A 13,186-nucleotide genomic window follows, 5' to 3' on the forward strand; every position below is an offset into this window, starting at 1 on the left:
CCCCTTGTTTCCTTCAAAGCGCCGACATTCTGACAAAGAGCTTCACTTTGCCATCTCAGTTCTCAACAGTTTGTATCAATTTTCAGCTTTTCAAGGCATGTGTGTGCCGTGTTATGTAGTGGGAGAGGAAGAGAACTTGAAATAAATAAGAAAAAGAAGTTACGATGAAACAATCAAAGAATCAGGAACAAGTTAGATAGAGTGTTATGAATTTGAAAAATGAGTTCCCACTGCTCTGGAGCACTTCTTCACATTTCAGTAAACGCAGAATGTTTTTGGACAAACTGCTCAGTTGCACGTCTTTGCTGCCATCATCTCAGCACTTTTGGCGGCTCCAGCCTGTGGGGTATCCAGGTGGGCTTAGAGAGCCATTGGGTGAGTGAGTGTGTGTGTGTGTGTGTGTGTGTGTGTGTGTGTGTGTGTGTGTGTGTGTGTGTGTGTGTGTGTGTGTGTGTGTGTGTGTGTGTGTGTGTGTGTGTGTGTGTGTGCGTGTGTGTGCGTGTGTATGAGTGTGTATACATGCATATGTGTGTTGAGGGGGATGATCAGGCCTGAGCCATGTGCAACCCTGCTGCCCTGGGGAGACAGTTATGTATTGTAATGTATTCCAGTGACATCCTCCCATGCTGTTTACAGGACTGAGCTGCCTTCATTAGCATGAGTTCACAGCCCGTGTCTCCTGACAGTTGTCCTTGGAACCCCGGGGCTCTTACCTCCAAAAGTTCACAGCTAGAATAGCAGGGAGGAACAGAGGCCCCCACATTTCTGCTCCCTGCTTGGTCTGCCCTTTTGTTCAATTATGGATCAGAGCTAGCTGCATGGTCTCTAGAGATTTGTTCATTGTGTATTGGGGCTCTGTGCATCTCTCTAAGGTGTATGTCCGGTGGGTGTGGCTGTGTGCCATGTATGCTGTATGCATTGTTATTCAGGCTGGCAATCATTTGACATTTTTTGATACTATACGATACAATACTTGAGTTGTGGTACCAACACCAGCAGGATACCTTACTTTGAAGAATATAAACACAAGCACCTACAAAACTTTTGTTTTTTAATTTAACATTAGAGGTTAAAGCTTTCAATTGTTAAAAGTAGTCTGAACATATGCATTAAAAGATATACAATGCAGTTCTGTTACAAATTGGCAAAATTATGATTTAAATCTGAAACTGATCAAATAATAAATATGTGTGTTATTTATCTGGGCAAGAATTTTATGTCAGTTTTCAATTTTGACAATTTTTTATACATGTTGCAATAGATCCATTTAGACAGTGTTATAAGTAGTAGTTAGTTTTTTTTCTGCAGTTGAATAACATCAAATCATCTCATGTAACATTATCCATCACTTTACAGCTGCAACATTACATCAATAAACTGTAACTGTTATAGTACCAGCTGAATTGTAACTGAAGCTAAATTATAAACATCAATAACACACTTCAGTCGTTCTCAAATGATCCCACGATGTCATTGCACAATTCAGGAGGATTTCTTTCCCACACATCAGAGCCATACCAGAGACCTGTTTGACAAATCCATGTGACTGCCACTTGATGGACAGCATTATTTTAACGGCTGGAGCTCTGCGCTGATCTGCCAAATAATTTCCTCCCAAACCTGCTGCACACACCTACAATTACCTGCTGGTTGGGGATTCAGTCAGCTGTGAACTGTGCTATTGAACACTGCATAGCACTGCCCCCGGGCCAGAGTTCTGCATATTTGGATGTCAGATACATTCATGCAGTGAAGTGCTTCATCAGATTCTAATGATTATTTCTGGATGGAGTGACAAGTGGGTGATAGATAAGGCCAGGGGAAGCTAATTTTCCTCATAGCTGTTAAATGATGTGTTAGAAATTCACATAATTGCGTAAAAAGACAAAAGGAACAGATGTTGGTTAACTCTGCGTTTGTCTTTATCCGCTGACCAGAATTTATTATATCCTATGTGAAATATTGTTTTTAAATAGACAGAGACCAAGAAAAAAAAAAGAAGCACATTTCTTAATCCATGCAGTTCAAAGTGTTTACACACATATTTTCCTACTTAAGATAACAAAAACAGAGCTGATATTGTTGATTTACCTCAGGAAACCTTTGTAAGCATATTTTGGATGAGCTGTGCTAAGATGGAGAGACTGCTTTTGAATCTAACAGCCTCCTTCACTGTTTTTGCTGTGGCCCTCAATGAAAGCTGATCATCTCTAAGAGACACACTCTGACTAACGCAGACAGAGCGTGGGTTCTATAAATATCCCCTCCATCCATTTCTTTCCATAATGGAGCCTTTTTCACCCTCACTTCCACTCCAGTCACACTGTTTGGGAGCACATCTGCTTTATTTTGAGTTGGAGCAACTTGATTGCATTAGACTGGAGCTGCATGCAGCCATGCTTCTGACAAGGCAAGCAAAAACGACTGCAACTGCTCTTGACAGAGCACCATAGAAGCATACTGTAATGTAATTTCTTTTGAAATATAAAATGCAATATGCGACTCTTTGGGAGGTAGCTTAAATATACCCAAACAAATGGAGGCACTCTCTGTATACACACTCACCAACAGCCCCGTTAATTTCCTGCATCTTTGGACTGCAACACCAGAAATGATCCTGATTGAACGTGAAGCCAAATCTGCGTTTGATCATACTTTGTTTAGTTGTGTTGCTGTATTTCTCTGGGTCAGGTGTTATCCAAGAAATGAACTCAGAAAGGAGCAAGTGTGGAACTGTCTAAACCAGTTGTTTTCATGGTCTTATGTCTGTGATCAGTATGAAATGCAATGCAGGGAAAAAGGAAGAAGTGATTATTCTTTGTTGAGTAGAGGTAAGCAGAGGCTGGTTTGAGCTTCTAAACAGATAGTGAGAATGACAGGACTAAAGGCACCACTGGGTTTGCATTTTTTAATAAAACTATTTTATATTATAATATTTTAATAAAATAGCAGTCAGTCATACACCTTTCGTATATATGTTACTGTTCTTTGGTAGTCAAAACAAGGTATAAAAGTATAACGCAAGTGGGACACACTTATTTGTGTTATTTAACCAGAGAATTTAATTTGACATTTCAGAGGAAAATAAAGAATATTCCATACATGTATTTATAGCATGTTTTCTGATGGCAAAGGCAGCACACTGAGGCTCGGTAGAGATATACAGGATTTGGATGAACCTGGAAGTAGCCTTTCAGTTTACTTTATGCATTGACTCTCCTGGAACAACAGTATGGGAGCCACGTTGTGCAAAGCTTACATGTTCTTGTAGCTGAGAGTGAATTTTCTTGGTGAACATGTTGTTGCAGTAGTGTCTCTTTTAGACTCCACCTTTTCAAGTCCACCAGAGGTCAGTTCATTATAATTCCACATGGTTCTTTTTATTGATAAGTTTTAGCCTGTTTTTGCTTAAAACATTAGCTTTATTCAATAAAATGTGCATCTGAGGTTAGGGCAGATAGGACTAATCTTAAGTTAATATACAAGATTGTATCAAAGCATGTAAATATTGAGCTTAGACAATTGTGTTAAACATTTAGACAAAATATCATAAGTGCAACTGCAATCATAACTATCGTGCGCCAATAGGGCAACACAATGAATAACAAAACAAAGCTGGGACACAAATGTGCACAAGCAGAAGAGTACACTGCTGAGCACTTTCTAAGTTCAACATTTCTATAGTCTGATGTTGATTTTGGAGGATACAACAACCCCACTATCTTAAGATTGTGCTTTACAACCTTGTTTTTATATGCAGATGGTTGGCAAATTAAAGTAAAAACCATGTGTCTTGTGTTAGGTTTTGGGTCACCACAAGACAAAACAGCTTCACTGTTCCTTCTCCTCTCATTTATTCAGATTTTTATCTTAATTTATCACTCATCTTTGTATTTTTACAGTGCACATGCACCTTCTTTCTATAAATATATGTTACATCTATCATGCTTCATTATATACATCAATACAGGGAACTGCATTAAATCACCTGCGAAATTGCTAGTTGATTAGTGTGTTTTTTTAAAACATTTCAGTGAGTTTGGTGTATAGCTCCAAAATGTGTAAAAGTAATCTGTAAAAGTCCCAGCTTGAGCAGTGTGCCAGGTGAAAATTCCCGTAAAGATGACAGCAACCAGAGATAATAAAAAACATCTACAAGTTCACCAACACAAGTTTTCGAGAAAACAAAATGAAAGCATTCTTACTTGTACACAACAGCAGACACGTAGAAAACATCTCATTATATTATACTTCTACGTACTGGCTCAGGAACACAGAACATTTTTTTGTTTTATTGAAGTAGAGCCAAGTAAGATAATTAACAGGACATAACTTGTCAGTAAACTATCATTGGATTCCTACCTTGTAACTGTGTTCTTCATTCAGGAGGTGTTTGTGGTGAGTTTACTCTCATGGAAAGGTAGAGAAGCTGATAGCAGTAGAATGGAGTTTGAGTCTACTTTTTGCAAGTGAAAAAATTTAAAGTTGATAACTGAATTTCAGCTAATGAAATCCCTTTAAAGGCAAACTTCACAATCAACCTTGACCCTATTTTCCATCATTTGTTTTACTTAATGACTAATTGGCATAACAGTTTTTGATACTGGTCCAGTATTGAGAGAGAGTGATTCAGCCAGCAGCCGCGAAACAGGCTGCAATGTAATCCATAAAAGTTAAAAAGATAAAAGTAAGCTATGCTTTCTGTACTTAAACACTGCAAACTCTTCCCACAACTCCGCTCTCCAACTCTCACTCACATTTCCACCGTTGTCTTCCTGCAACAACTCAACTTTCACTAAATTTCAGAGTGAGACTTCTTATTGAGCGACTCTTGGTTAGACACAATGACAAACTGGACGGATCAAGCTTAAGGTAAAGAAAAATATTTTATTTCTATGTATGGTCCTTCCATAATGTTGTCAGTCACTCATAATAACAATCTGAGCATGTCAGTGGCAAAAACAAGTAGTTTTAGTTAATGTACATGACATTGAAGGGGTGCATTTGCTCCATTGGATTACTCTACAGCCCGTTTTGCCACTGCCAGCTAAAGTGCTCTTGCTCAATACTGGACCTATTTCAAAAACGGTTGTCCCCATTAGTCACTTAGACAAAAAATGATGGGAAAATGGGGTCCACGTTGAAAAATCCCAAAGTTTCCATTTAAGCAGTATATGGGTCATATCACATACTCTTACTGATGAAAAACATGAGTTAGGTTGTTGTACATCTTCTTCTGTTACCATGACAATAAAATGAGTAAAACATTGTAAACTAAATCTTGCCAATCAGTCTGACCTTTGGTTCTAATACCTGTAACGTGAAGTGTTTATCTTTTCCTCTCTCACACTCATTACCTTTACCTGCAGCTGTCTTTTCCTGATTCTTCTGCCTCTGCCACATGTTTTACCTGGACCTTTCATACAGCTCAAACCTGCATTAGTTAAACTAGCGGCGGTTTTACAGAGTGTGAGACATCTTGAGGCTTGCACCCCGATCCAGCTGGGCCCAGACGTCACATGCAAGGCTATTATCACCTCATAAATCTATGCAGATCTCAATAAACTTCTCTTTCAGTCTATTCAATTGTGCTAACACTGATGTGGACTGCCATTCAATTTTAAGGAAGAACCAAAAGAAAAACTGGCCCCATTTAATTTTGACTTTGAGCTTCAAGCATGTGGGTTGTGCCACACACGGATATGACTGTAATTTTCTAAAAGACGAGGAGACTGTCTGTTGTACCGAGTTTGAATACAAACTGTACCCAGCTGAAACAATACCAGTGAAATTTTAATAATGTTAGGCTAAAGTGGCTTTATTTTTAGGCATCCATCTCAGACAATTTTGAAATGAAGGATTTTATTTTATTTCTTCTGACCTCTGAGCTGCAGCTTTCAGGTAGAAAAGCTGCCATTGATTACTTTACCAGCCTCCCTCCCCCCCTCTATAACCAAATCACTGGTACTGAGTATATTAATATTGACTGCCAATATGCCTCGGAGGCTCTTATATTGGATTGGGTGATTGAAAAGGCAGAGACGGCAAATTATTCACCACTAAACGTATGTTTAATGAGAGTAATTTTGTTGCCATAAGAACACATGAAAGTGAAACAGCCGCCAAAGGGCAAAAACCCAGCGATGGTGTCAGTACAATATTGAAGTTATTACTGAGGCTGCGGTTAAATAATGAACCATGCTATCCAAGGTTTGGTCTAACTATGAAATAATTGGATGGATGTCAAAAAAAAAAGCACTGATGTTATTTTTTCTGTTTTATATCCTTACAATAATTAGGCGGCATTTCTTCAAATGCAGAACATCGAATATGAGAGTTTTTATGATTTCTGAGATTTGTAGTTTGAGTGTTGACACTGTACATTACTCATTTAGCATTTTGGACAATTTGAAGCACCGCTATTTACCATTAAAAGGCTGGTTTGGGATTTCTTCTATTTCTTACATTAATAATAGGAAATTGTTGGGAGCTTTTATAATAGCATGCATAATGTCATAATAATATGTAAAATGTAATACAGTCTAATACAGTTTTTCCACAATAAATACTGGATTATAATACTCATACTCATTTTAAGACCATTTTGTGGGTCCTGGTGACTCACATTAGCAAGTGTCCAGTAGCACAGAAGGGCTGAACACACATGGGAGTAGCAGTGCTTACTAAAGTGTTTGGCTTGGTGGGTATGCTGGGTGTAAATCAGGTCAGCCAGGGTTAATCCACATGGATTACTCACAACATTTAGCAGGAGGCGCTCATATCTCCTCCCTCCACCCTCAGTGCGCCATCCTGCTCACCCCTGCCACCATACCCTTGTAAATTCCAGACAGAAGACAGCGCAACAGGAACTTTTTAGGGTTCAGGAGAATAATGGGGTCCGACAGACAAATCCCAGAGTAAAGCTCCTTGTCTGCCCTGAACTCTCCCTTAGCCTCTTAGCTGCCCTCACCACATGCAGTCTAACAGGGAACTACTGAGACTCTACAAGCCTATTTTTGTTAATTATGCTCAACACACAAGTAATGGACAAGCAAGTAATATACACATATTTTAATCAAAGTGGACGTACTGTAGCTTCATTGCCTGTACTGTGGCATGGTCTTTAATAAAGTTACTTAGAGGGAGTTTGAACCGTTGCGTCACTACATGATGTGAGTATTAGCAGCAAATCATTGTGTTGCTTTGGTATACACTATAGATGTAGTATGAATAGCAGCCAGAAGGTGCTGACTAGAAATTGTGGTGCAAGAACCAAAGCCATTTCACATACTAAGAGCTTCACCAAAAATAGTTAATTTTATATGGATACAAGTATATGGAGTGAATATTTTTCCATAACCCTCTCAAATAACTGCATTATCATTAAAACTTAATTTAAAATACAGACCGGTCATAAGAAGTATTGTATCTGTTTGCAGTAGAATTTGTTTCTAATTTAAGACTTAAAAAACAATTAATATCGGGTGGTTCATGTAGGAAATAGATAGATAGATACTTTATTGTCATTGCACTGATAAAACAATACAACAAAACTTTCCAAAGCATTCCAAAAATAGTAGCAAAAATGTAAATCACTAGGTGTACAATAAATAATTGCCTTAAAATATCAGAATAAATAATAATTGTCATATAAAAAGTCAATACATAAATAATTTGGTTATAGAAAAATAGAGAATATTGCACTGGTTTGCATTTACATATTATATTTGCTTTAGAGCCCACAGCCCGAGGGAAAAAAACAGTTTCTCAGTCTGTTAGTGCTTGCTCGGATGGTTCTCAGTCTGCCTGATGGGAGAGTGGAAAAAAGTGACTGTCCAGGGTGGGTTGGGTCTCTGAAGATGCTTTCTGCGTGTCTCTGTAGGTGGATTGAGTGAATGTCCTCTAACATGGGAAGGGGAGGAGATCTGATGTTTTAATTACTCGCTGCAGGTTCTTCCTGTCTGTAGCAGTGCAGCTGGAATACCACACTGTACAGCAGTATGTCAAGGTGAATTGTATGGTGCAGCGGTAAAAGTTCATCAGCAGTTGTTTGGGCAGCCCGCTGCGCTGTAGGGTCCTCAGAAAAAAAGAGTATTTTTTGGGCCTTTTTTATGAGATGTGAAACGTTCCGGCTCTAGGTGAGATCTTCTGTGGTGTGGAACCCCAGAAACCTGAAGCTGGTAACCCTCTCCACCACCTCACCATTGATGCACAGTCCTAAAGTCAATGACCATTTCCTTTGTCTTTTTTGTGTTCAGGATCAGGTCATTGTCCTTTCACCAGACCGACAGTGTGTGGACCTCGTGTAGTTGCATGATAAATGAGGAAAATTAGACTACATTATACAAGTAATATCACATTTTTGCCTATAAAACATGAGTTACTTGGTTGTCCAGCTTCTTCTGTTACTATAATATTAAAATGGGCAGAGTAAAACACTTTAATAACACTGTAAATTAAAACAAGTGCTTTGGTCTAATACTTGTAAAGTGAAGTGTTTACCCATTACTATTATTTTTATGAATTGCCAGATAATGGTAGTACCTGGATTCAAGAAAGAAGGTATTGAATGTCATTGCTGTCTCATACATACTGTATTTCAAATATGACCTTCATGGATACATAGAAATCAACAGTTTTGAAATTTTAACAATGAAGAATATCTGGTGTTTATGGGATAATGTAAACAAAGAGGATGAAGTCAGAAGCTATTGAGAGAATATTATAGACAAATTAAGTTGTAAAACATTTAAGCCTAATTTACAGTAAAACAACAAACATAAATTTGGGGCACAGAATCCAACATGGTTAAGAACAAAACCTTAAATTACATGGTACTTTAAAGCTTTATTTTAATCATGCAGATGACAAAAATAATAAATTGCTTAATTGTAAAGAGTGAGCTTTGTATTTCTTCATTTCTTTCTAGCCTGTTGGGGCTCTGAATCCAAAGCGTGCAGCATTCTATGCTGAACGCTATGAGACTTGGGAAGACGACCAGACGCCACCTTGTCATTACAACTCCCACTACTCCACAGCTGCCTCCACTCTGCACTGGCTCATCAGAATAGTGAGTAAAATCACTTTTTCAACTCGCCTTACACTCATTACTGTACTGTCTTCAAAAAGCTGAAGACAGTCAAGCCTCTGTATAGGAATGAATGCAGACCCACATCCTCATTTTTGAGTCTGCATTAGTTGATTGTCACTTGTCAGACTTGATGATGCTGTTACTTTGAGGTCTGTCGGCTTCTGCACAGGAAACAGCTCAACATCTCAATTTGATTGGGCCCCAGTTAGACCAATGGCGCTCAGAAAACACATTTCACAGGCCAGTAAACCAGCATATGTGAACTAAATAAAGAGTGGCTGGGTAATGATTTACAGAGGCTGCTGTGACAGGTTTATGTGTTTCAGGCAACCCAGTGAGCGCTGGAGACATGTCCATCAAGGTTACTGAGCACTGTCCTCATTTACTCTGAAAGAGAAGGAGGAGGCACATGCGCCCTCTTTCCCAATCTGTTCCCCTCACAACTGGCCCTTATAACCCACATGGCCTCTTTGAGTTGGTGTACATTAGATTTTGAAGTCAGCTTTACAGGGAGTTGTACTGTATTTCTCCCCCTCCCCCATCATTAGTAGAGAGAGGATGATGAACTGAGGGAGTTCTGTTGACAGCAGTTAGATTGGCCTCTGTGGGTTTGTTCCCACAATCCCTTTCTTCCTTTGGTGAGTGATCCATCCGCTCCAACCGGCAATGATCACCATCTCAGGCTTAGAAAACCAAATTTGAGCCAATTATCATTGTAGCTCACTGTACTCAGGAAGAACACTAATTAATTCTCCCTCAGGCCTGGATACAATGAATGACTGATCTCTACAGAGATTCCTCATTCTGCTATAGCAAAGAATAACAATGATCTATTGCAGAAAAATCACATGTATATTGAATAAGTTGCACGGTAATGTCGTAAGTTCAGAACAGTACTGAGATTTTTATCATGTAGATTATGATGATTGCAATCAAAATGAATGACAACAGGGTGGAAAAGATAATGAAGGAGATCGTTCATCATTGTGATGTTGAATTTGCTTTCTCCTCAGGAGCCCTTCACCACGTTCTTCCTCAGTGCCAACAGCAACAAATTTGACCACCCAGACCGAACCTTTTTAGGCATTGCCCACTCCTGGAGGAATTGTCAGAGGGACACATCTGATGTGAAGGTGAGGATCACAACAAAAGCAAAGTCATCTTTTTCATTTATGTGGATGCACAGGTCTAGTACTGAAGATCTGAAAACTAGTGCCCAAATACAGGGAGGTTGGAAGTTAAATCTGTGATCATTATCTAGTATCTACATTTTCTTTGTTTATTGCGTTGTTTAAGCTGCATTTATGGGTCTGTCGGAGTTAGGTGTCCAATTCCAACAACAGTAATAATAAAATATCATATCATATTGCAGGTTATATCTACCCACAAAACTGCAGCTATACAGTATGTATAATTGGCAATATAACTATACCAAGCCACTATGCTCCCCTCCCCAGTTAGTGTGCCATTGCAAAAATACATACCATTAATTATAAATGCCTCATCCAAACAGCGAATCACTACATGAAGACCCTGAGCACTTAGAAAAAGCACATTTGATTTATCTCCTGCAGAAAACAAACTATCTCAGAGGTAGACTCATCTTGTATCTGTGCATGCAAGCACTCATGAGTTTGAACAAAGGCTGCGTCTGAGAAAGAGACAAAGCCCTCCCTCTGCAAATCCACAGAGCAGTCGCCGAAAACGCTGAACCCTGCTGGTTCGCCTCCATTTTGCCCACTGCATAACACGCAGCAGGAATATGCACTGACCTCAAAGTGTCATATATTTCTAGCACACCCTGTATTCGGTAGTGTTGCCCCAGGCAATTAATAAAGCATTAATGACAAAAGCTATTTAAAATGTAGTCTTTTATGTACAGACAGGGCTTTTACTTGCCAGGATCTGGGGGAGAGCCAAGAATCTTTGTGAGGCAGAGGCAGAAAGCTGCAAGCCAGCGAACAGCTGAATAGTCAAACGCCACCCTGTTAACAAATACAGGCTACTTTCAACTACTTGTATGTCTGCATGCATTTGTTTTTACACACATAACATGGTTACTGATCTATTAGGGGAGGAATTGTTCTGTGGATGACAATGCTGAATTACTAACAGTATTTCATAATGTATTAGAGGGAGAGAAATATTATGCAAGAGCTTGTTTGGTTAGCTTATGCTGCAATAGTGCTATATTATGAGGCAATTGACTACAAGGCTGATCACAATATTAGCAATTGCTATCTTCCCTTTTTTATAATCTCTTGCATTATTTATTTTTATTATCATGTCTTCTATCCCTTTTTATATTAGTAATCTTGAACATACTACGCCTAAAATGATTATTTTCTAAATGGTTTCTGTCTTGGGAAATAATGTCATATCCATGATAACATGAAATAAAATAAATAGATTTCCAAAAGGCAGCTAAACATGTGAGCACACACACAAACGGCATGCACACACGGCCACCTTGTAGCGACTGAGACTTAGCGGAGGTTAAGGTCAGTTTTGGCCCAGTCCATTGAGCAGGCCATCAGACTTCTGATTAAAAGGCAGCTTGTTTTTACCAGGGTCTCTCCTTCATTAACCCCGGCCTCCTCCAGCAGTAATGACGACAAGACCGAGGGTGGTTGAACCCCTGATGGGGATGACCTCCTAAAAGAGCAAGTCAAATGGAAACAACCCTGCTCCTACCAGGACCTCACCTCCTCGACCACCCCGTCATTAAAGTGCATCCATACCTCTCATTAATTTCTGCATGTGAGCGCACACAGTTATGTTAAATTGGCACAGCAGCCACCCATGGGCAAAAAAAAACAGACTTTTGTTGGAAGTAATGGGCACACTCACACACACACAATCTGCCACCATGCTGTCTGATGGAATCTAGCAGCACTCCACTGGTGACAGATTCTGACGAACATGTCATTAAGGTGACACAGTGTAAAGCAATGGAGGCTTGTGTGATTGACTTGTTAGCCCATTACGATGCTGTTGCAGAATTAATGGCTGCCATGGGAGGGTGGTTTGAAAACGGAGCTGGCAGATTTAACGGCTTGGTGGTGAGTTACGGCAGGAAGTTTAGAAACGAAAAAGGGGAGAGAAAGTGTGGTTATGTGTGTGTATTTGAGAGACAGAGGGAAACAGAGGAATGGCTACTTCACTCCTGGCCTTGTCGTGTGCGGAGGGTGAAATGTGACCAACAGCAGACCAGCAGTGTTATTGGCCTGTACCATGTCATGCTAACTTGCTCTCTCAAAACCTGGTGATTTATAGGGGCCTAAAAGCTGTGTTATGTATCCCATAGGCAATATAAAACTCTATAGTACCACTGAATCTGACAAACACTGCGTTCATAAAACATTCCTAATACAAGGAGTTCAAATATCTTGGAAATGTAATAATCTCAGGCTAAGAGGCAGAGGATAACATTTAACTTGTCTTGTGTGTGTGTTTGCTAATGAGGACAGAGACAAAGGATCCACATTCCTCATGTGCATATGCGTCATTGTGTGGAGGCTTTACTCACTCATCCTTTCGTAGCTGTATGATCAGAAGGATAAGGGATCAGGAAGGAGACTGCAAAATCACAGGACGTGTACTTAATTTACGATTGCATAATACCTTTACTTAAATAATCTCTTTAAAGGGCCCTATCCGTTGTAGTAGTTGCACATTTTAGCCCAGTAACTAACTAACTGGCATATTTTTGATTGATTGCCCAACAAGAAGCCATCTGTTCATTTAGAGATAGTCAAACTTCTAGAAATTTGAATAAGGTATCATTAAATGTTGTCTCATTGGATTTTTTTCTTTTGTCAAAATGAAATTATGGTAATTTTGGTTGCTTTCATTGGAACTAAATATCAAGACTTCCCAGTGAAAAAGCTTTGCCCAAAATGAATTATTAGAAAATCAAATCCAAATATAATAATAATGATATTGGGATAAATCCATAATCCGTTTATATAAATAAGCAAACATGAGTTTTTGCTATAGTTTTTAAAACAGTCTCTAAACTTTGACAAAAAAATAACGGCAAAAAACACTGTAGTGTATAACCCAAGCAAGTCTGCAAGCTGATATTCATAATGT

At 39.1% G+C, this 13,186-nt stretch overlaps 1 protein-coding gene across 2 annotated transcripts in view; it reads left to right on the plus strand.

Moving 5' to 3' along the window:
• nbeab (neurobeachin b) overlaps nucleotides 1–13,186 on the plus strand; it is a 212,246-nt gene that overhangs the window by 180,514 nt on the left and 18,546 nt on the right. For both annotated transcript variants that reach the window (XM_062419729.1, XM_062419730.1), the window contains 2 exons: nucleotides 8,930–9,070; nucleotides 10,105–10,224. In XM_062419729.1, the coding sequence (XP_062275713.1) occupies nucleotides 8,930–9,070; nucleotides 10,105–10,224 (261 nt within the window). The remainder of the gene's footprint in view (nucleotides 1–8,929; nucleotides 9,071–10,104; nucleotides 10,225–13,186) is intronic.

The sequence above is a fragment of the Scomber scombrus genome, chromosome 5, assembly GCF_963691925.1.
Source record: "Scomber scombrus chromosome 5, fScoSco1.1, whole genome shotgun sequence".
Taxonomy (NCBI): domain Eukaryota; kingdom Metazoa; phylum Chordata; class Actinopteri; order Scombriformes; family Scombridae; genus Scomber; species Scomber scombrus.